Source organism: Ananas comosus, linkage group 22 (genome assembly GCF_001540865.1).
Source record: "Ananas comosus cultivar F153 linkage group 22, ASM154086v1, whole genome shotgun sequence".
Lineage (NCBI taxonomy): Eukaryota > Viridiplantae > Streptophyta > Magnoliopsida > Poales > Bromeliaceae > Ananas > Ananas comosus.
The window spans coordinates 524,982-545,750 of NC_033642.1; the positions used below are offsets into that span (position 1 = coordinate 524,982).

Genomic DNA, 20,769 nt, shown 5'->3' on the forward strand with positions numbered 1-20,769 from the left:
GGGGGGAGATAAATTTTTAGTTTTGTCTGCATTTGTCTTAAACTTAATTTCTTGTTTTGTCCCTCTATTTTTCCGCTTCTTTTTTTTACCCCCTTTTGCTCTGTTAGGAATCAGAAAATGCCGTTGGGATTGATCATAGGATTAGGTAGGGCAATGCGTAGGAAGCGAACGTCGTCACTTAATATATTATCTTCAAAAAGAGGGCCTCGAGATTATTACAAGGGGAAAAACTGCAAGCCTACCGGTTTCCATACTCGCAAAGGTTCTGTCTACCCTACTAATTTTCACTGATTACAGTGTCACTGTTTTCATCTTTTGTTGTCATGATTTACTATTATGGGAATTTCTGATTAATTGAATTCGAGACTGCGGAAAAATTTCTTCGCCAGATCATTTATTTGCTGGTGGATCATGATATTATTTTATGTAAAGTGGATCATGCTATTATTTTATGTACAGTGTTAGCAAACGTCCATTGAAACTGTTGGTAATTAGATTTAAGATTCCTTTTAGGGCTCGCTTGGATTATGGTTTGTAGTATTCCTGTAACCCTCCATATTTTTTATTGAAAATGTTCAAATCATTACCATTGAACTAAAGTTAGTAATTGTAAAAGGTGTTAGTGTAGTAGTGGAATCATTATAAATTCTTAGGTGGTATGAATACTAGATTATTATTGGTTAGAATATATTCTCAATTCAATTGTTGATGGGAATCGTTAATAGTCCCTTAATAAGGATATACTAGTACTCAGCAACCTCCCAATCCAATTGGCTTGATAAGTTAGCTACAAATTTGCCATTCCAAATATAAAATATACAACACTTTTGGAAATTATGGATTCATTTCAGAGTTTGTTGTCCCTTTTGAATTGAGAAAGTCCGGACAGGTTTTTTCTTTATTAGAACCATTCTTTTGATATTCTTTGTGATTCCTATAGTCGATCACTGATCTGTTACAGGTGGATATGTTGTGATGGATGAAAAGTTGCCACGTTATGTCGTCCCAGATTTGACCGACTTTAAGGTACTAGTTGAAATCCACAGCAGTAGTATCATTCCTTTCTTATATCAGTTTTCATGCCAATAATAAATCTTCACTGCGATATTGTAGACTGGTTTTCTTTTTGCCGTTTATTTTGATGTTGTTGATATACTGATTGTTGCATAGCTGCCTATCTTGGGGGTACTATATCATTTCTCTCTTCTATCAATTTGCATGCAAACAAGAAATATAAATGGGATCTGTATGACTTGATTTGTCAAAAAAAAAATATGATCACCTCTGTACGAAATTAACTAAATTTGTGTGCCCTTTTTATTTTTAATAATTAGCACTAGTTTGATTCTTAAAATTCATGTAGTTTTTTTTTTTTTTTTCATCACTTTTACTGATATATTATTATGTGAAAACTGCCACAGCTGAAGCCGTACGTGTCGCAGTGTGCAAGGGACGTCACCGCATCCTCCACCACTGCAGAATCCACCGAACCGGCTAAGTAGAAGTGTGGTTAATTTTGTGGCACCGATGTCTCGTTTCGCTAGAGAGATTAGAGCTCAGATATTCGATTTTGAGAATGTATTCTCCGTTATGGTGGAAAAGGAATATCTTACAGATCTGGGACATAGCGTCTGATGAACTCCGACTCTTTCGTTTTTCTGTAATAAATTATTCAAGAAGTTCAAACAACCATTAATTAGACTTGTGAAGGTTAAGAACTGTTAATTAGACTTGCGAATTGTGAAGGTTAAGAACTGTTAATTAGACTTGTGAAGGTTCTTATGGTCATGTAAAGGCTTTTAGATTAGTGAGTCCACCTTGGGTGCTGTCAAAAGCACATGAATAATACACATATTACCAATTTTTTATCCTCCGAATTCATGCAAGCATATCACCATCAAATAGTAAATTCCAGACAGGCAAAAGCTGAAACTTAGAAGCATGCACTGTTCTTTTGAGAGTATTACAGCCTCATTATAAGATTAGTATACTTATTATCTTTTGCAATTTTCTTTTAAATCCAAATGATTTGTTGCGATTTTCCTTCCAGTAGCTTGGTATATGTTCAAAGTAGCCATCACCTGCGTTCGAGATCAAATAATCATTATGATCACAACAACAGTGACTTTTTTTTTTTTTTGTAACCAACAATCGAGCCTTTATCACTTGCGTTAGGACGATTAGTTAGCGGCTTTTAAATTTATCCTTTTAAGTTTACTCTTTTTCATTTAGTGGAATAAGAGAAATTATCTATTATTTATTTAGAGATCCATATTTGTTTCCCACGTAGAAAACGGGTATCAAGAAATTGATGCTCGTGTATTTGAACTTTACATGAGCGTATCTGGGAGCTAATCCCAAAAAAAGGATTTGATGCATTCTAATGTTTTAGAGAAAACCTGCATGAGAGCCGCCTCTTCGCGGATTAGACCCTCAAAATAAAATTAGTACGACGTTTCCTCTGCCAACGGGCAACAGAGAATATATAAATACACACACACATACCTTTTCTCCTTTGAAACCGACCTTCGCCCGTGCGCCGTTCTCCTCCATGTATCGTCGGTTACGTACCTGACTTACGTACCTGACTCGGCGCAACCCGTCGGTGATGAGATTTCGCTGAGACGAGGACGGCGTCGAGGATGATGGTTTTGATCCGACTCCAAATAGTGCAGTTCCAGATAAGAAGTATGAATAAGAAGAGATGAAAGAGAGTCGGGATCTGAGGAAGAGTAAGGAAAGAGTAGATGAGAGAAACAGAGGTGGAGGGAGATAAAGAAGAAGTTGAGAAAGAAAATCAAATAATATTATTCATTGATTCCATCTAGGTTACATCTGCCTCTTATATTATACTAGTGAATTACCAGCGCGATGCTGCGGATATAAAATTATTTTTTATAATAAATTATATATTTTTTAATATTTTTATATAGTTTTATAAGTCTAACTATTAATTAAATAAAAAATTATATAAAAATAATTATGCGCAAAGTAAATTTATACAATAATTTATTTTATAAAATTTATATGAAAAGAATTTGAGATAAATCTATCAAAATAATTTAAGAAAACCAATAAAAAAAATTGTAAAAAAAAATATNCATTTCTCTCTTCTATCAATTTGCATGCAAACAATAGATATAAATGGGATCTGTATGACTTGATTTGTCAAAAAAATATGATCACCTCTATACGAAATTAATTAAATTTGTGTGCCCTTTTTATTTTTAATAATTAGAACTAGTTTGATTCTTAAAATTCATCTAGTTTTTTTTTTTCCATCACTTTTACTGATATATTATTATGTGAAAACTGCCACAGCTGAAGCCGTACGTGTCGCAGTGTGCAAGGGACGTCACCGCATCCTCCACCACTGCGGAATCCACCGAACCAGCTAAGTAGAAGTGTGGTTAATTTTGTGGCACCGATGCCTCGTTTCGCTAGAGAGATTAGAGCTCATATATTCGATTTTGAGAATGTATTCTCTGTTATGGCGGAAACGGAATATCTTACACGTCTGGGACATAGCATCTGATGAACTCCGACTCTGTTGTTTTTCTGTAATAAATTATTCAAGTTCAAACAACCGTCAATTAGACTTGTGAAGGTTAACAATTGTTAATTAGACTTGTGAAGGTTCTTATGGTCACGTAAAGGCTTTCAGATTAGTGAGTCCACATTGGGTGCTATCAAAAGCTCATGAATAATACATATTACCAATTTTTTATCCTCTGAATTCATGCAAGTATATCCACCATCAAATAGTAAATTCTAGACAGGCAAAAGCTAAAAGTTAGAAGCATGCACTGTTCATGTTCTTTTGAGAGTATTACAGCCTCATTATAAGATTAGTATACTTATTTATCTTTTGCAATTTTCTTTTAGTAGGTTGCTGGGGAATTCTTAGTACAAAGGCTCTTCAATGTAGAATGCAAATATTTGTTTTGCCGCCTGGGCTTGAGAATTTTCAATCACGACAGAATAATCTTCTTAAATCCAAATGATTTGTTCTGATTTTCCTTCCAGTAGCTTGGTATATGTTCAAAGTAACGATCACCTACGTTGGAGATCAAATATAATCATTATGATCACAGCGTCAGTGATTTTTTTTTTTTTTTTTTAACTAAGAATTAAGTCTTTGCCACTTGCGGCAGGACCATCGGTTAACAACTTTTAAATTTATCCTTTAGCCACCGTTTGGTTCGGGATTAAGAAAAAGTAGCTATTCCAGGGATAGGATTAAGTTCAGGGTTAAAATGGTGTTAAAATTTTTTTGTATTTGGTTGGAGGTTGGAGTTAGTCTAGGATAGTGAAAAAAAGTGTTTGGTTGGAGTAGGTGGGATAAGAAGATAATGATTGATAAAGAAGAAAAAGGTAAGGACTCGGGATGCGTGCGGGGTTAAAGTTGGGAGGGGGAGTGGGGTTAATGATTGATAAAGAAGAAAAATGTGAGGGCTCGGAATGCGTGCGGAGTTAAAGTTGGGAGGGGGAGTGGGGTTAGTAAACCCCACTAACCCGGTTTGGGGTGGGGTTTACTAACCCCACCCCTTAAGAATGGTGTTTGAGTATAAATTGGGGGTTAAGGGGTTATTCCATTCCTTAACCCCCAAGGCCCCAACCAAACGGTGGCTTAAAGTTTACTCTTTTTCGTCCAGTGGAATAATAGAAATTATTAGCTATTATTTATTTAGAGACCCATATTTGTTTCCCACGTAAAAAAGGGTATCAAGAAATTGATGCTCGTGTATTTGAACTTTACATGAGCGCATCTCGGAGCTAATCCCAAAAAACAGGATTTGATGATTTCTATGTTTTACAGAAAACCTGCATGAGAGCCGCCTCTTCGCGGATTAGACCCTCAAAATAAANATATATATATATATATATATTTTTTTTTTTTTATATATATATATATATATATATATATATATATATGTGTGTGTGTGTGTGTGTGTGTGTGTGTATAGAAGGAGAGAGAAGAGGAGGGTTGGGGGGACACGTGTCACTCTAAGGTCCCCCAAATCTCCTTTAATGTAGTTCAATTAAATAAATTAAATAAATAGATAGATTAAATAGATAGATATCTCGTGCAACCCTAAAAATAAAAAAAATGAATTCCTAGGCTAAACTGAAATTAAAATTATAGATCCAGAATGTGGGGCCGTGGGCCTGATACAACAGGGACCCTCCTCGGGTACTCGAGTCCAACTAACTGTCTAACAGGTCGGATGCTCCCGTGCCATCAACCCGATCCACTGAGCTGAGAAGCCTCCTTGTGGCGTCCATCCCGCTCACGCCTCACAGGACTTGTCCGCTTCTACTCCTCCATCGCCAACACCCATCCCCAGCCTAGGGTTTCCGCTCGACCGCCGACTCGTCTCTCCGGCTGGTCACTCTCGGGTGCCCACCTTGCAAGTTAAGCCTTCTAAGCTCCCCTTTTTATTTATCACTCAACCACTCGGCTCCTCCCTAACCTACTCTCTACTGGCAGATGCAACATCGTCCGCCACGGCCACGGTACGGCCGCGGCGGCGGAGGTGGCGGAGGCGGAGGCGGTGGCGCTGCTCCTCCTCGCGGCGGTGGGGGAAGCTTCTTTCCTACCACCATCAATCCTACTCTCCATAACCTCAATCTCCCCTTCGTCCCCAATCTCCAGTACCACGTAAACCCTACCAACCTCCCCCAGCACCACCTCCAAAACCCTAGTTTCCCCATCCACGCCAATTCCTTCATCACCCAAAACCCTGGTCCCACGCCCAGCGCCGCCCAGCAAGCTCTGCTGGAGAGGGCCGAGGCCGCCGCGGCGAAGGCTCACGAGGATCTCCTCTCGGCCGGAGAGACCGTGTCGGCGTGGAAGGTGTCGCAGGCGGTTCTTGCCTCACTGAAGGCCGATTCTTGGAGCTCGCTAGGGTTTCAGCTTCAGGATGTCCGGCGTATTCGCGAGCTTTTTGCGAAGGAGGGAAAGGTATCTACTTGAAGTTTCTTAATATCGCAATCGATCATATTGTGCTTTTGATTCACTTTTTACATATGTTGAAACTTCTCATATTTTGAGCTTTTGGTTTCACCAACAGCAAGAATATGTATTTTAAACAAAACAAATATCTGGTATGCGAAAGAAGGGGAGGGTAATGGGTGGTATTCATGTCGATTTAATTCAATGATGGGTCATTATTCGCAGAAAAGATACTTGGGGTAATCAAAATAAATCTGCCTGTTCTAACATGTTAATGGAAATAAATCTACTTGTTCTAACATGATAGTGGAAATAAAAGAAGCCGGGCAGAGAAATTATTTTGTGCTCAAGATTCTACATTCTTGATATTATTAAAACAAAAGAAAATTGATAAACTTGGCTGCTGTAAAATGTAATGTTTCTTTCGGTTGATTATCCAGCAGTGAATGTTTTAGATTATTCTTTTCCTTAATTAACAAAGAAAAATTTAGTTTGATCACAGAACTAGTTCCTGAATTTTGACCCTGATTTCAATTGTAGTGTCAGAACTGCTCTTGTAACAATATGGGAAACGGACTTTGGTTAGTACAAAACATTACTTCCTTCCATCAGCCCGTCTTCATTGATTTTGCTAGGGTCAAACATCAGGGCCATACGATAGGGTAGAATACGATTGTACATGCATAGCCTTTAAAGTTAGATACATGGGAAAGATTCAGTGGCTACTGGAGATTATGTCTTTTTCCTCCTTTTCATTTACTTCCAGGTGAATACTTTCATACACTGCTTTGTTGCGGCACATCAAATCACATCACTATATGACTTGGAGGCCGAGATATGCAAGAATGAGGGCATTCAGCGGTTTGATGAGCTCAGGTTGGGACCTCTTTCCTGCTACCCACTTGTTGTGCATTACTTTTCAGTTAATTCGGAGTCAGTGGAGGTGTTCAAAATAAGTACTGAGGAAATTATTGGGTTTTTGCACACCTTTATGAGCAAGTCCAAGACGAAGATTAATGTGGAGGAGTTTTTGGATTTTGTTGCTAAAGAGAAGTCTGTTGCAAAAAAGGAGAAGCTTGGTGTGCGGATTCAGAGTTTGGGGTACGTAAGTTATCTACTAAATGCTGTTGTAATCTCCACTATAACCAAAAGGATGCCCAAAAAGGAAAGGCCTTTTCTTCTTCTTCTTCTTCTTCTTCTTGTTCTTCTTTCTTCTTCTTATTTTTGGACCACTTTCATCGAGGAAATTTTTGTCAAAAAAAAAATGTTGTGCTTCTTAATAATAGTTGCTTGCTTTGCCAGGGTGACACCCATTTAAAATTCAGTGTTGAAATTTTGAAAAAAGTTGATTAAAATTCAGTGTGGAAATTTTGATAAAAGTTAGCAAATTATAGCCATGGTAGATGTCAAAAGCATTTTGTAGTTATTACTGGTAGGTTCTTTCTCTCATTATTTTCACCACCATAGTTAGCATACTTAACATATTCATTACATTATTGTTTCTTACATATATCAATTTCTAGTTGGAGTCATCACATTAAGCAGTTCATATTCGTTAATCGAAGTTCCTTTGCACTTTACCGTCCTTGACATTATTTTTGTGGTGGAATTCACTTTTTCACTAGTGGCAAATTTTTTTTTTTTCGCAGGTTGCATATTTCGTATATTCGCCAGGCCAAGAGAACCAAAGCCAATGCTCTCAAGGACTCAGTGAAGCAATATACTTACTACAGTGGAGATACTGATTTGTCAGAAGATAAGCGTTTTCATGTGGAAAAGCAAATTCTTGACAACAGGTTTGATTTTATGACTAAACGTGTCAAATCATTTTCTTCTACATGGGGTGATTTTGGTTCTAAACACATCCGCTTTGATTCTACGGATGATGAGCCTGACTACGACGACAGTAGTGATGATGGGGGTGATAATGCCACTCACTGCCAGCATCCGAGTACCTTTTCTAACAAGGAAAGAGATAAACGTGTAAGTAGCTGTCCTTATCCATCGACGACGGAAGAGATGGTTCGGCTTGGGTTGAAAGCTGAAGCAAATAAAAAAGCAGCTCCTGCGAATCGTAAGTTAATGGGGAGTAGTATTAAAACTTCCTCTGGAAAGAGAAGGAAAAGGAAATCTGAGGAAGAGAGGGACAACTCTGGTCGATTATGCAAAGTCGCCAAAAAGGAACAAGTTGAACTTGATGATCAGGGAAAATTGTATGGTTTTACTATCACAAAGGATAAAATGGAGACATTTGTAGCAACCTGGAAAGAAGCATGCCGTGAACATTCTGTTGCTAAGGTATGCATTACGAGCTTTTAAAAAAAGTGTGTTCTGGATATAACTGAATTTAGAGCTCAACTCAACTCTGTGTCTCTATCTTATTTATAAGAGATGGACAAAATTTCTTTGTTTTGTTAACTTCTCCTTAGGATGGTCTATGGAGCATTTGACAAGTTTTCAGAAATTCATATTATTGTTTGTTATAGTTGGTATTTGCATTTTTACCATGCCTTTGGATCTTAAGGTGGTCCATTTATTAGTTTTGAAGGTCTAACACATCCTCTTTTCCTGTCTCTCTCTCTCTATATATGTATATATATATATATAAAGAGAGAGGGAGAGTAATGCTGCTATACTCTTTTGAGTACGGAGGCCTTCGTATTCATAAGTTTTTTTTTCGATGATATAGTTTTCGAATCGATAACTCACACCTTTAAATATGATTAAGAGCACTTGAATTACCTAGAAACTGAGTTTTATAATTTTCAAAATTATAATAGAGACCATCAGGCGAGTATAAAATGACTGTCAAAATAGAACAACCCCCTAAAAATAGAGAACCAGGTTATTCAATTTAAAATCGGAGTTATTGATCTCATCTAGATAGTGAATAAAGTTTTTTTTTTTAATCAAAGTTTCAACTGATTTTGATTATTTTACACCGTTAAACTAGAAAACCCCCGTACCAGTTCGTTAAAATTGTCAATTTTGAGGCATTTTGATCATAAGATATATGATGTTAAAAAATTGTGAAATTCGATTTCTAGAATGTTATGTGGTCTAAATTATATTTAACAGTATCGATTGTCGATTCGGGTGCTCTAGCATCAAAAATAACTTATGAGTACGAAGTCGATCGTACTCATAAAAGTATAGTAGCCGAACTCTCTCGTTCTCTCTCTCACGCTCTTTCTATATATATATATATATATATGCACAATTTAGGGCTTGGGGATATATATATATAGAGAGAGAGAGAGAGGGGGGGGGGTTACTAGAATGCTATTAATAGTATTAAAATAGTGTTTCCTACCAATTTTTTTACCATTTGATGCCTAGGGTTTAGTGATGGTAAGTAGAATAGTAATAATCCTATGATGAAAAAGTGGATAGTAAACACTATATATATACTATCAAAAGATCAAGAGTATAGATCTTATTTTAAATATTTTAAAGAATTTTGTAACCAAAATTCAATTAATTTGGATTTGTTTGCACCGTTAAACAAGCAAACGTCTCATATCAACCATTAAAATTATAAACTTTTCCACCCTTTGGTCATTAGGCCAATGATGTCGAACAGATTTAAAATTTGGTTTCTAGATACTTCAAGTGGTATAGATCATGTTCAACGGTGCCAATAGTCGATTTGGAGACTTCATAATCGAAAACAAATTAGTGGCAATGGAACTCATTTGCTACCAATAGTATTCTCCATTGCTACTAATTATTTCCGATGATGGAGCCTCGAAGATCGGCACTGTGAACATTGTCTAGATGAATTGAAGTTTCAAGAAATCAAATTTCATATTTTTCTAATGTTGTTCTTTTGTATAAAAATGATTAAATATCTTCCAAAAGGTGATGGTAGGATTCTTCTACTCAAGATCAAGAGTGTAGATCTTGTTTTAAATAGTTAAAATAATTTCTAACAAAAATCCAACTGATTTGGGATTTCTTTACATCGTTAAACGAGCAAACGCCTCGAAAATTACAAATTTTGTGACCATTCAATCATTCGGCCAGAGATGTTGAATAAATATGAAATTTGATTTCTATATCTACCGTGTCCTTAATATATGCTGGCATTGCAGGTCCTTGATCTGATGCTGAAGTTCTATACAGAAACTCCTGGAAAAAGGAAGAAAAAGTCTTTCTCGTCGTACCCTGGCATTGGATTGCTTAATGTTGCTGTGAGTTGTGCTCTTTGCTACTTTAGGTTTTTTGGTTCATGTACTTGGCAAATTTTATCATTAGTTTGTAGTGATTTTATTTTTCCTTGATGACATGAATTTTCTGGTAATTGTTCTGTTCTGTAAGCATTTTCATTCGGCTGGCAAAATAAAATACTTTTAGGGATCTGCGTGGGTGCGTGAGCGCTGGCGCGTGTGCATGTGCACATTAGTGTGTTTGTTTGCTCATGATTTTGACAATATTTACACGTTCTTTTTGTTTCATGCATAAAATCCTGCAGGTTATGGCCATGAAAAGTGGAATGTTGAATAGTCTTTATGATGCCTTCCAAAATTTTGGCGAAACTGGATTAACTAATCCAAGTTCAGCGACCTCTTCTAAGCTGATAGAAATCAGCCCTCCGACTAATGAAAATACTACCTATGATACTTTGGAGAGCACAGGTAAACTTGGTTACTGTAAGTGTTTTGGTTCTTCTTCCCAGTGTTTATTGCCAAAATCTCCTCAGCTTTCTTCTAATGTGAGAGTAAAAGTTTCTTAAGAGAGTTAAGGACCTAAGTTTCTTATTTCTCATTTCTCATGCTGTTGCATTTCTTTGACAAATTTTAGATGAACTATGTTGTTAATTTGAGGAAGATGTTTAATTCGCTTAGTCTTCTGAAGTTTCATGGGCAACTTAGTATATATTTTACAATATCTTGCAGGTGTCACAGTTGATGATATCATCACCAAAGTTTCTGACTATTTTGAGTGTAATAATTTAATCCCAAGAGAAAAAGACTCACATTTGGAGCACAAACTGCTGTCCTTAGAGAAGTTTCATGATTGCGAGATGTGGGTGGCAAATCAATTTTCTATCAAGCAATTTAGTTCTCTTGGTTATGGAAACTTCCTTGTGTTTTTGGAGAAGTATGCTTCTAGACTACCATTCTCGTTATCTATTTCTATAAGTAGGAGACTTGGTAGTCCATCTTCTTTGGAAGTCTCCATGCTTCAGAAACAGCTTTGCGTTTTTCTCTCACAAGCTGAGACCAACTGGTTAGGCGATGGTGTTGTTGCTAACAATGATATATTAAAGCTTTTCCAGAAGCAATTCCCAACATTAAGTTTCCATCTGGTGGGAGATGAATGTGAGAAATGCCTTTGCGATTATATTAGAGTGCAGAAAGAAAGCGAAAAGCCAAATAATGTTCTTTTCTCCGTCACCTTGTTAGGGAAAAAATGGATAGGTAATTCATCAGAATGCTATGATATACCTACGTTAGAAGTTGCAGATTTAAACTGTGAAGTCAATGGCCAATCTTATTCTGGTAGAGAAGTCACCTCACAAGAAGCAATTGACTGCTTGCTTAAGGCACCAATGTTGTCAGATTTAATGTTCTGGTCACATTGGGATGCTGTATATGCTCCCTCACTTGGTTCACTCTTAGAATGGTTGCTGAACAAAGTCCATGTTAGAGAGTTAGCGTGTATAGCAACAAGGGATGGGAAGTTCATTAAGGTTGATTCTTCGGTCACTGTTGATCAGTTTTTAGAAGCTTTTATTCAGCGCTCTTCATTCCAGGTAGCAGTCAAATTATTATCCATCTTATACTTGTACAATGGCACCAAGAATGTGCCACTATCCCTTCTTAAGTGCTATGCCCAGCGAGCAACTGATGTGATAATAAATAGCTCAAATGATCCACCAGATTTAATAAATGCAAATGGGAGCTTGCGCAAGAATTTATCAGAAATCGATAATGCTGTTAGCTCAGTGGCAAGGTTTATACTTGAATGTCTCAGCCACTTACCTTCAGAATTCTTGAGTTTTGCTGCAGAGATACTGCTTGCAGGACTTAAACCTTTTGCGAAAAATGCTTATTTGGCTCTACTAACTGAGAGTAGTGGTACATACCAACGTTCCATGCTTCATGACATTGGATTATCACTAGGAATAACGGAATGGATCAACGATTACTATGAGTTCAGTTCAACAGCAGTTGCCGATTTAATCAGGAAGCAAGACGCTTCTTTGTCTTCTTCATCTGACATGGAGTTAAATAAAACATCAGTTGTTTCTAGTGTCTCAGTTCATTCGTTTCTGACAGGTCAGAACTATGAATCTTCCAGTGAGGTCATAGGAAGAAGGAGAAGGAAAACAGATTCCTCTTTAGCTGATGGGCACAATGAAGCATTTGATGTTGGTGGAAGAATTGTTACTAGAGCAGCTATTGATATACCTAGCATGTTGGAAGATAAGAATCTCGAAGAGGCGAATATGATAATCGAGTCCATTAGACGTGAAGAATTTGGTTTAGACCCAAATCTTACCTATTCTGAGAACTGCTTGCTGAAGAAGCAGCATGCTCGCCTTGGTAGAGCACTTCATTGTCTCTCACAGGAGCTATATTCTCAGGATTCACATCTTCTTCTTGAGCTTGTGAGCTATATCACCTTTCAACAACTTATTACTGCTTATCTCATAACTGAAAATTTTCCCTTTGCATTGTATATTTTCTTTCGCTAGTGTGATATCTATCAATTGTGTGGATACACATTATCCATGTCCTTCTATTGCCTAAGTGATTATATTTTTTTAGGTCCAACCCATCTCCTTGATTTGTGATATAATATTATTACCTTTCTGTCTATTGTTTAGAAAGTCCTGTTTGGCTTGGAAGTAATCTTTATTTTGTTTGAGCTAGAAATATTAGGTCATATCTATATTGTTGCTCATATCCTGTGTATGCTTTTTGAATCAATTGATGTGGTAGGAGTACCTTGCAAAACCTATCATCATTGTTTCCTCGTCGATTTTGCTTTTCATGTGCTTCATCTTAAATTCTGTGGTGTTTTACTTAAATACTAAGTTTTGTGAAAATAAGATTACCGTTGACATTTTGTGACCCTCTTCTATTTTACATCAGGTACAAAATGCTGACGACAATATTTATGCGGAAGATGTGGAGCCAACATTAGTATTCATTCTTCAGGAGGCTGGTATTGTTGTCTTAAATAATGAACAGGGATTCTCTGCTCAAAATATCAGAGCACTTTGTGACATAGGAAACTCAACAAAGAAAGGATCAAATGCGGGATACATCGGTCACAAAGGCATTGGATTCAAATCGGTCTTTCGGGTATGCTTCAGCAAAATTGTCCTGTCTTATTTTATTAAATCCATAAATGACTTGTCACTTAATCCAGCTGACGTTTGCAATTCAGGTAGCCTAATCATCACAAAATGTTTATGTGCAAGATAAATTGCGAAATTTTGCTTGCGTGTACAAGTAATATCCGTCCTTACATTGATGTCAAATATAACAATCTTTTAAATTATACAGTTAGTATGCAATTATATATTTTAGATGGGAAAGCTAGAACTTATAAAAGAATATTGTGATCTAGTTAATTGTGCAATGATCTAGGTTAACACTGTTATTGGTGTATATATGTACAGTTTGTCAGTTGCTTGCGACATACACTCGCTGGACACCATTTTTTTTTTTTCGCTCTCTGGGTATTCACCTTTCTAAGTTAGTGAAATTCTCTGATTGACATTAATCATCTGCAGGTGACCGACGCTCCAGAGATTCATTCTAGGGGCTTTCATATCAAGTTTGATATAACTGAAGGTCAAATTGGTTTTGTTTTGCCAACTACAGTTTCACCTTGTGACATCAGCTTGTTTAGTAGGTTGTTATCTGCTGAGGATTACCAAAGTGATCACCCCTCTTGGAACACCTGTATTTTACTTCCGTTCAGAGCTAAATTTCTTGATGGCACAGGCATACGTTCCATCATATCAATGTTTTCTGATCTCCATCCTTCTTTGTTACTCTTCCTTCATCGCCTTCAATGTATCAAGTTCAAGAATTTGCTTAATGATTCAATTCTGGTTATGAGAAGAATCTCTCTTGGTAATGGCATTGTTAAAGTTTCTCATGGCAATAAGACAATGACTTGGTTGGTAGTAAAGAAGACGCTAGAGTGTAGTATCATCCGCCATGATGTGCAAACTACAGAAATTGACATGGCCTTCACTCTTCAGGAATCTGACAATGGTGAGTATCGGCCTCATCTTACTCAACAGCCGGTTTTTGCTTTTCTTCCTTTGAGAAATTACGGTTTAAAATTTATTATTCAAGGAGATTTTGTTTTACCTTCTTCAAGAGAAGAAGTAGATGGGGACAGTGCGTGGAACCAGTGGTTGTTATCCCAACTCCCTTCTCTCTTTGTTGGTGCAGAAGAATCCTTCTGTGCTCTCCCTTGTTTCCAGAAGAACCCAGGAAAAGCTATCACAGCCTTTATGAGCTTTGTTCCGCTTGTGGGGGAAGTTCATGGATTTTTCTCTCAGCTTCCTCACATGATAATCTCCAAGTTACGTGCAACAAGCTGCTTGGTTTTAGATTCTCCAGATTTAAAATGGGTTCATCCATGCAGTGTTCTCAGAGGTTGGGATCCGCAGGCACGCATGCTGTTATCTGATAGCTTACTTGAGAAACACCTCGGGATTGGCTTTCTAAGTAAGGATGTCATTTTATCTGACTCATTAGCCAAAAACCTTGGTATTCAGGATTATGGACCCAAAATTTTATCTGATATCATGCTATCTATATGTTGCATTGATGGTGGCATTAAGTCAATGGGTCTGGATTGGCTGTCTGCTTGGCTTGTTACGCTTCACTCAACACTTTTAGCCTACTCCTCTGGGAATATATCTTCATATACTAGTTTGGAAAGTGATATTATATCTTGTCTCAGAAAAATTCCGTTCATTCCACTTTCAGATGGCTCATATAGCTCTGTTTCTGATGGCCCTATATGGTTACCTTGTGATGTTTTGTCTATTGGACTTGAAGGTAAACATAGTGTCAAAGATTTCCCTGGATTGTATGCCAAACTTCGAATTATTAGTCCTCTCCTCCTCTCAGCAGTGGCTACAACTGATACATATACAATGGAAGAGATTAGAGTGGACAAACTAATGGAGATTCTGCATAAAGTTGGTGTGCAAAAGTTATCTGCTCATGAAATTATAATGAGTCAGATCTTAGTGGCCTTATCTGAGGATATACGCACTAAAAATGAGGACCAGAGTGTGATGATTGAATATTTATCATTCATTATGCTTCACTTCCAAAGTCCCTGTGCAAGTTGCCATACTGAAAAACCAGACATCATCTCAGAACTTCGCAGAAAACCTACTTTGTTAACAAATCATGGATACAAGTGCCCAAGTGATGAACCAATACACTTTGGTAAAGAATATGGAAATCCCATTAATATAGCAAAGCTAGTTGGTGCTTTGGATATTAAATGGATTGAACTTGATGTTGCCTATTTGAAGCATCCTAGTACTCGGTCATTACCATTTGGTTCAACAAGGTGGAGGGAATTCTTCCAGGAACTGGGTGTCACTGATTTTGTTCAAGTAATCCGTGTTGAAAAAAGGGCTTCTGATGTCATTTGCACTTCTGACTGTGATCTTTCCACATCAGCATCTGTCGTTAATGATTGGGAGTCACCTGAGCTGGTTAACATGCTGTCTCTCTTTTCTTCAAAGAAATATCGGAAAATTTCTATTTATCTTCTTGAGGTCCTTGATAAATTCTGGGATGATTGTTATAGTGCTTATGCTAGAATTTGTATTACTTCAGTAGATAGTGAGGACAAGGGTACCATTGAGTCTTCACTTCTTAAGAGTATATGCAAAATGAGGTGGATAGGGTCTAGTATGGATGAGGAGCTTCACTATGCGAAAGATTTGTATTATGATTGTGAAAGTGTACGCTCTCTTTTAGGAAACATGGCACCATATGCTGTTCCAAAGGTTAGTCCATTGTTACAAAATTCTTGTGATTGTTGACTATTGTGATAATTTATTTTTTTTTGGCACCCTGGAGAACCTGATCCATCATGGTTTAAATGGGTGTTGGAGCAGCATTTGTGTATGCATCGGAAGGCCAAGAGCTTTTTAGGACTAAATGATCATATTAACCTGATCTATGTGTTTCTCCTTTTGCCATGACTACTAAACTTTCTACCTAGACTTCTTAATCTTCTTTCTTAAAGTTTCTAGCGGTTATGATGTGATTTTGGAATGAATCCTTATATCTAGTCCATTTGCCACTTGTAGCTCCTAGATTTTAAACAAAGCTTCTAGGCTATCTTAGATCTCAGTTTGCTGATCTTTATTGTGCAGGTGAGTAGCAAATTGTTTTTGAATGACGTTGGACTGAAAACACAAGTATTACCAGATGATGCTTTGATAATTCTCAATTCTTGGAGTATTTCTAAAGGTCCTTTTCGTGCAAGGTATATATATATATATATATATTTTTTTTTTTTTAAAAAAAAAATTTATCAAAATTTAAGTTCTTCCTGCTGCTGATTTGCTCTGCTGCTTAAGACTTGTATATCCTCCACAATTGCACTTGCTATTTAGCAGAGCCTCCTAAAAATGCTATTAGTAAGAGTTTATGAGATAAGAGTTTTGTGCAATTGTAAAATCTGTATGATTTAGATCGTAGAATTTTGGAATTTAGTGTTGAGGAAAATCAAAGATTGAGAAACTTGTCTAAGTTTAGTTGTTTAACTCTGACTTATGCTAAATGACATTTTTCTTGTCTGAAGTTGCTAGATGCATATTTCGCTCTTTTGGATGTTTTATGCATGCCTCTGGGGAGTATCTCATTAATTTGGATTTTAATTACACTTATTAAATGAAGTGTTCTCTATTTACTTGTTAATGTTTCCATTACAATTTGATTGAATTGAGTTTCATGTCCTTGTTTCAGTATCTTACAGATGTCGAACCTCTACACCTTTATCTCAAACAGCGTTGCCGTTTCAAAGGTGAATATGAATTTGCAGTTCTTATCAAGTGCTTTCATCTTTGTTCCATTTCTTGGTGCTCCATCCAATGAAGTTGTTTCTGGTGCATTCCTGACTCCGAAAGACGTGTACTGGCATGATCCTACTGGTTGTTTTGATATGGCAAAGAAATATAGCACAGTAGAAAAGACTAGTTGCTTTCTGTCTAAGATGTTGGCAGCAGTGTATCCAAGCCTTCATGAATTTTTTGTAAAAGTTTGCGTTGTGCCTGATGTTCCTCCATTTTGTAGCTATGTTGATATATTACAACAGTTATCAAGTGTTGCATTGCCTTCACAAGCAGCTTATTCAGTAAGTTCTTTTTCAGGCCTCTAATTTGTGCTTTGTTTATTATTCTTTTGTCGGGGATAAAGTGCAGGATATTTTAATAAATCGATGGTTTGTGTAGTGCAAACTATGATGTTTTCAGGGATTTTCTAGATTGTAACCATTTTCTTCATATGGTTGGAAAATTTCTTTTTCTGCGAGTTCATCATTTGTATCTGTTATTGTCTGTCTTTACAAAGATTGTGGGATTTAACAATTTTTGTTCCTCTTTCGTTCTGTTGTAGTTTTTTCGCGTGCTAGTTCGATGGGCTGATGACCTAAATTCTGGAATAGCAAAGTCTGAAGATATCTTATATTTGAAAGAGATACTTCAGAAATGGGAAAGCGCAATACTCCCAACTTTGCAGGATAAATGGGTCTCTCTCCACCATTCTTTCGGTCTCATATGCTGGGCTGATGATGAGGAATTGAAGCAGCAATTTAAGAATTCTCATGGTGTGGACTTTTTACAGTTTGGTGAACTTAGTACTGAAGATAAGGAAGTGCTTGCTGGAAAAGTCGCCAAACTAATGGACAGTTTAGGTATCTCAGCTCTTTCGAAGGTATAAATCCCTGATTGGAAGCTAGTTTAATCTTGTTGTACTTGAAAATTTTCCTTGAAAAATCTTGCTGATTGGCTTGAGGTCTGAGAATGCTATAGAATCCTGAATTTGGGGGTAAAAAAAAAAAAAAAAAATAGAGACAGCAGAAATCTGACCTTTTGGAATCAAATAAAACAAGCCTTTCATTGGGTATCTTGTATTTCTGCAGAGACTAAAGGCTGCAGTATAATTAATTTGAACTATGCAATTTGCCAATTATATATTTGTAAATATGACTGCAAATTAGTAAATTTTGTTCCTGTAGTTTCAGTAGAACTACTAAATGTTATTTATCTTCTTTGCCATTTTGTTACCGTTTGGGTTTGAATGTTTGATTCACGGAAATCACTTCTGCAGCAATGAAGTTAAGCTGTTTACATCTTGCTGTCTGTAGAAATGATAAGCAGGAGACAGGACCACCCTATTTATGTTTCTTTCTTCTCTTTTTTCCTCCTGCAGTTAATTTGGAGATTTTTGAGTCAGTTAGCCAATGCAATATTTGTCTTCTTATCTCTTATTACTGCTTTGTCCAGGTCGTATCAAAGGAAGCAATAATTTATGGTATGGAAGACAATAAATCAAAAGTTTGTCTAATAGATTGGGTACTTCCGTATGCTCAGCGCTATATTTTTAAGTCGTATCCAGCTGTATACCTCAACATGAAGCAACTTGGGTTCAACAAACTTAGCCAACTGCAGATTGTCGTCGTTGAGAAGTTATATTACAAACATACTTTGAGAGGGCATGAGAGCTCTTCAAGGAAGCGATTTGAATGCAGCTGTCTTTTGCAGGTTTGTAACTGAAGTATATCTGAACTTACCTGGTTACTACTCTTTCTACAATTAGTAGTTGGTTCGATATTCTTAATATACCACGAATCTTTTTGTCAGGTGCTTAACAGAACTGCTTATGATCTTGATGTGCCATATTAGTTGTTTTATGCTTGCTTCTCTCTGCAGGGAAACACTTTATACGCAACATCGAGTTCAGATTCACACTCCATGTTTTTGGAGCTTTCCCGTTTCTTCCTCGATGGGTCTTCTGAACTTTGTTTTGCAAATTTCCTACACATGGTTACGACCATGGCCGAGTCTGGCGCCACCAGTGAGCAGGTGGAATTTTTTATTGTAAATAGTCAGAATATTCCAAAGCTACCTGATGAAGAACCTATTTGGTCCCTTCAAACTTTGACAAGATCTCATGATAGCAGAAATCCCGGGCCAAATCATGTTCCTCCGGTTCCAAGTGAACAGAACACTGTGACACCTAAAAGAAGACCAGGCATTATTAAAAGTTGGCCACCAGCTGACTGGAAAAGTGCCCCAGGTTTTGATAGTATTTATTCCTTCCCAGGGCCAACACCAAACGGTGAAGGCTCATCAAAAGAGCTCGGCAAACCTCTAGAAACTTCTGCCCATGTTAAAGATTTTCCAGATCCAGTTCAGATTGAGGGCGATTGGATCATAGAGGAAGCATCAGTACCTACATGCACATCAGGTTGTGATGCAGCTAAAGAGGAGCCTTGCTCAGTGGAATCTGTTGATTCTACTGGTAACCTGATCGCTTTAAACTTGGATCTGGGAAGTGTATTGAGTGGCCTGGGGACTACGGGTGGCTTAGGTAAGCACTTTTCTAAGCCAGCAGAATTTCCAGAGAGAGATTTTCTCCATTTGCCAACTCCGGACGAACAGTCTCGCAAAACAGGTAGAATAGGGGAATTTGTAGCTTACAAGTACTTTTCTGAAAAGCTGGGATCAGAGACTGTAAAGTGGGTAAATGGAGAGAGAGAGACCGGTTTACCTTACGATCTGATTATCGGTGACGAGGAAGAGGGCAAAGAGTATATCGAGGTCAAAGCCACAGTATCTGTAAAGAAAGACTGGTTTGCTATATCCATGAGGGAATGGCAGTTCGCAGTGGAGATGGGCGATTCGTTCAGTATTGCTCATGTCGTGTTGTCGGGTCCGAAGAAAGCAAGCATAACGGTGCTGAGGAATCCATTCAAACTTTGCCAGCAATATTCGCTGCGTCTCGCCATTCTGATGTCGAGGCAGCTCAGAGAGTCGCAGGTGGCTGCCTAGATTCATTCCTCTTTTCATGTTGGAGCTTACTTGGTCACTAATATTGGAAAGTGAATGGGCTCCATATATGCCAGTGAAGATTGCAGAGTCTCCACTGTCGCAGTTCATTATTGGATTTGGCCGAATGGACCTCTTTTCTTCATCCAGCTGCTCGCAACGCGGTCAGTGGTTGCAAATTTTGACTTTTAAGAGAATCGATTCAGTCATTCTTGGCGGTAATAGTAATTCGGCTGATAGACAACAGCAGCAGCGTTCTACAAGTCGGTGAAGGCATATATTCCTAACATTAAAGATGGCGTAAACTACAACAGTTTGCTCTCTTATTATAGTAAAAACTAAAAGTGAGTAGCATCTTCTAACTTTTCTTTTTTGTTAGCTTATTCGTGTGATTTTACTAAATTAAGATAGTTATTATCAATGTGTATCTTATATTTAATTTGTAATCTGCTTAAAACTCCTTTTTCTGTATGGGCAGTTCATTGAGAATCGTAAAGGAGGAGGCATGGCTAGCAGATTTTTCACAACGTCATGTGGTTAACCCCTGATATTTTATTGGCTAATATGACCTAAACCAATGTGACATTCATCTCATGATGCTGATCATCACGCTTGGCCCTCGTGTGGATATACAGATATTTTATTCGAGCTTTTTTCAAATTTATGCAAGAAATATGTAGGATGTGATTGAAGCATGATTAAAATTTTAAAGTAAATATACAACTCAGTTTTAAGTTATGTTTTTAAGAGATGA

The 20,769-nt window shown here is 37.3% G+C and overlaps 2 protein-coding genes across 5 annotated transcripts; both read left to right on the top strand.

The window, feature by feature from the left end:
- Positions 108–1,788, top strand: LOC109727649 (39S ribosomal protein L41-A, mitochondrial-like). The gene is made up of 3 exons (XM_020257817.1): positions 108–262; positions 962–1,026; positions 1,422–1,788. The coding sequence occupies exons 1-3, from the start codon at positions 118–120 to the stop codon at positions 1,500–1,502; spliced, it is 291 nt and encodes a 96-aa protein (XP_020113406.1). The 5' UTR covers positions 108–117; the 3' UTR covers positions 1,503–1,788.
- LOC109727228 lies at positions 5,262–20,753 on the top strand. 4 transcript variants are annotated; one of them, XM_020257241.1, is made up of 15 exons: positions 5,262–5,415; positions 5,492–5,965; positions 6,723–7,057; positions 7,606–8,254; positions 10,051–10,149; positions 10,431–10,593; positions 10,855–12,572; positions 13,060–13,272; positions 13,707–15,965; positions 16,338–16,450; positions 16,933–17,320; positions 17,581–17,898; positions 18,471–18,728; positions 18,897–20,359; positions 20,494–20,753. In XM_020257241.1, the coding sequence occupies exons 2-14, from the start codon at positions 5,492–5,494 to the stop codon at positions 20,016–20,018; spliced, it is 8,109 nt and encodes a 2,702-aa protein (XP_020112830.1). In that variant the 5' UTR covers positions 5,262–5,415; the 3' UTR covers positions 20,019–20,359; positions 20,494–20,753. The 4 variants fall into 4 exon arrangements, with proteins under 4 accessions (XP_020112830.1, XP_020112831.1, XP_020112829.1 ...); XM_020257242.1 differs by lacking the exon at positions 20,494–20,753 and having other exon boundaries at positions 5,284–5,415; positions 18,828–18,911; XM_020257240.1 differs by lacking the exon at positions 20,494–20,753 and having other exon boundaries at positions 5,286–5,415; positions 18,897–20,486.

Bases quoted from the DNA above. Each gene is read 5' to 3' on its own strand.
- LOC109727649 (XM_020257817.1), top strand. From the start codon at position 118: ATGCCGTTGGGATTGATCATAGGATTAGGTAGGGCAATGCGTAGGAAG. The intron at 263-961 runs GTTCTGTCTACC...GATCTGTTACAG, and splicing joins CGGTTTCCATACTCGCAAAG to GTGGATATGTTGTGATGGAT. The intron at 1,027-1,421 runs GTACTAGTTGAA...AAACTGCCACAG, and splicing joins CAGATTTGACCGACTTTAAG to CTGAAGCCGTACGTGTCGCA.
- LOC109727228 (XM_020257241.1), top strand. From the start codon at position 5,492: ATGCAACATCGTCCGCCACGGCCACGGTACGGCCGCGGCGGCGGAGGT. The intron at 10,594-10,854 runs GTAAACTTGGTT...AATATCTTGCAG, and splicing joins TGATACTTTGGAGAGCACAG to GTGTCACAGTTGATGATATC. The intron at 15,966-16,337 runs GTTAGTCCATTG...TTTATTGTGCAG, and splicing joins CACCATATGCTGTTCCAAAG to GTGAGTAGCAAATTGTTTTT.